The sequence below is a fragment of the Plasmodium reichenowi genome, chromosome 11, assembly GCF_001601855.1.
Source record: "Plasmodium reichenowi strain SY57 chromosome 11, whole genome shotgun sequence".
Lineage (NCBI taxonomy): Eukaryota > Apicomplexa > Aconoidasida > Haemosporida > Plasmodiidae > Plasmodium > Plasmodium reichenowi.
The window spans coordinates 981,416-982,773 of NC_033656.1; the positions used below are offsets into that span (position 1 = coordinate 981,416).

Below are 1,358 nucleotides of genomic sequence, written 5' to 3' on the forward strand. Positions count from 1 at the left end.
TGTTTTCCATATTTGAAAATTTAAAAAATAGAAAAAAAAAAAAAAATTACACAAAATTGTATAGTAACACATATATATATTTTTAATTTTTTAATTTTTTTTTATTACTATTAATTATATGTATATATATAAATATATATATATATATATATATAATATAATAACGTAATATATTATTTGTTTTAAATATATGTTAAGATATATATATATATATATATATATATATATATTTATAATTATATATATTACATAAATCTTTGTCAATTGAATTTTTTTTTTTTTTTTTTTAAAATATATAAGTATAAATAATAATGAACGACAATCCTGTTTCAAGTTATTTGTCGAAGGAGGTTTTAGATTATGAACCGACTAAGGAGGAAATTAAATTTGTAAAAATAAAAAAAATAATAAAAAAAATGAGAAAAATAGAATTCACGCTATGTAAATTATGTAGATAAATATATTATATGTGTGTATTTGCGTATATCACTACTACGTACATGTATATATATTGTATTATACATATAAATAAATATATGTATATATATATATATATATATATATTCACATTTATATTTTTTTTTACCTTTGTAGTATCATAAAAATAACCTAAAAAGTTTAAGATATATATTTTGTGGAAAAGAGCTTGATGACTTTGAGAAACAAAAAATAAGAGAATTAAAAGAATTTGTTAATAAATTAAAATTAAAGGAAAAAGATAAAGAGAAAGATAAAGAAAAAGAAGTTGAAACATACCAAACTATTTTTAAAAATACCCTTTTTGATGATGATAATTATGTTCTAAGATTTCTACAAGGGTTAATATATAAATAATAAAGAAATATTAAAATAATAATATGTTGTGTATGATATTTTAAATATATAATTATAAACATATTTAAAATGTAATAAAACATTTATATTTCTTTTTGTAGAAATGAATTTGTTTTTGAAAGATGTTATAACGATATGTTAAGACACTTATCGTGGAGAAAAGAAAATCTACCAATACCCCTGAGTGACGTTCAAATTTTTTTAGTAACTTACAAAAAAAAAAAAAAAAAAAAGAAGGAAAAATAATAATAGGTCATATATATATATATATATATATATTTATTTATTTATTTATTTATTTATTTGTTTGTTTTATTTTTTAGGACAAGGGATATTGTTATATTCATGGAAGGGATAAACAAATGCACCCAATCATAATTATTAATTGCAAAAATATTATATCAGCTAATACTGTAATGATTTAAATTATAAAAATTATATAGGAGAACTTATTCACTTTATTATTTTATTTTATTTTATTTTAATTTTTTTTTTTTTTTTTTTTTTTTTTTTTTTTTTTTTTT

General features: G+C 16.1%; 1 protein-coding gene across 1 annotated transcript in view; it reads left to right on the forward strand.

The window, feature by feature from the left end:
* Nucleotides 1–311: 311 nt before the first annotated feature.
* The window catches only part of PRSY57_1126100 (CRAL/TRIO domain-containing protein, putative), a gene marked incomplete at both ends in the record, with an annotated part of 2,110 nt that continues 1,063 nt past the window's right edge, over nucleotides 312–1,358 (forward strand). Inside the window, 4 exons of the mRNA XM_020114961.1 lie at nucleotides 312–389; nucleotides 595–818; nucleotides 936–1,038; nucleotides 1,158–1,247. Of these exons, the coding sequence (XP_019970330.1) occupies nucleotides 312–389; nucleotides 595–818; nucleotides 936–1,038; nucleotides 1,158–1,247 (495 nt within the window). Of the gene's footprint in view, nucleotides 390–594; nucleotides 819–935; nucleotides 1,039–1,157 lie in introns of the transcript that reaches the window.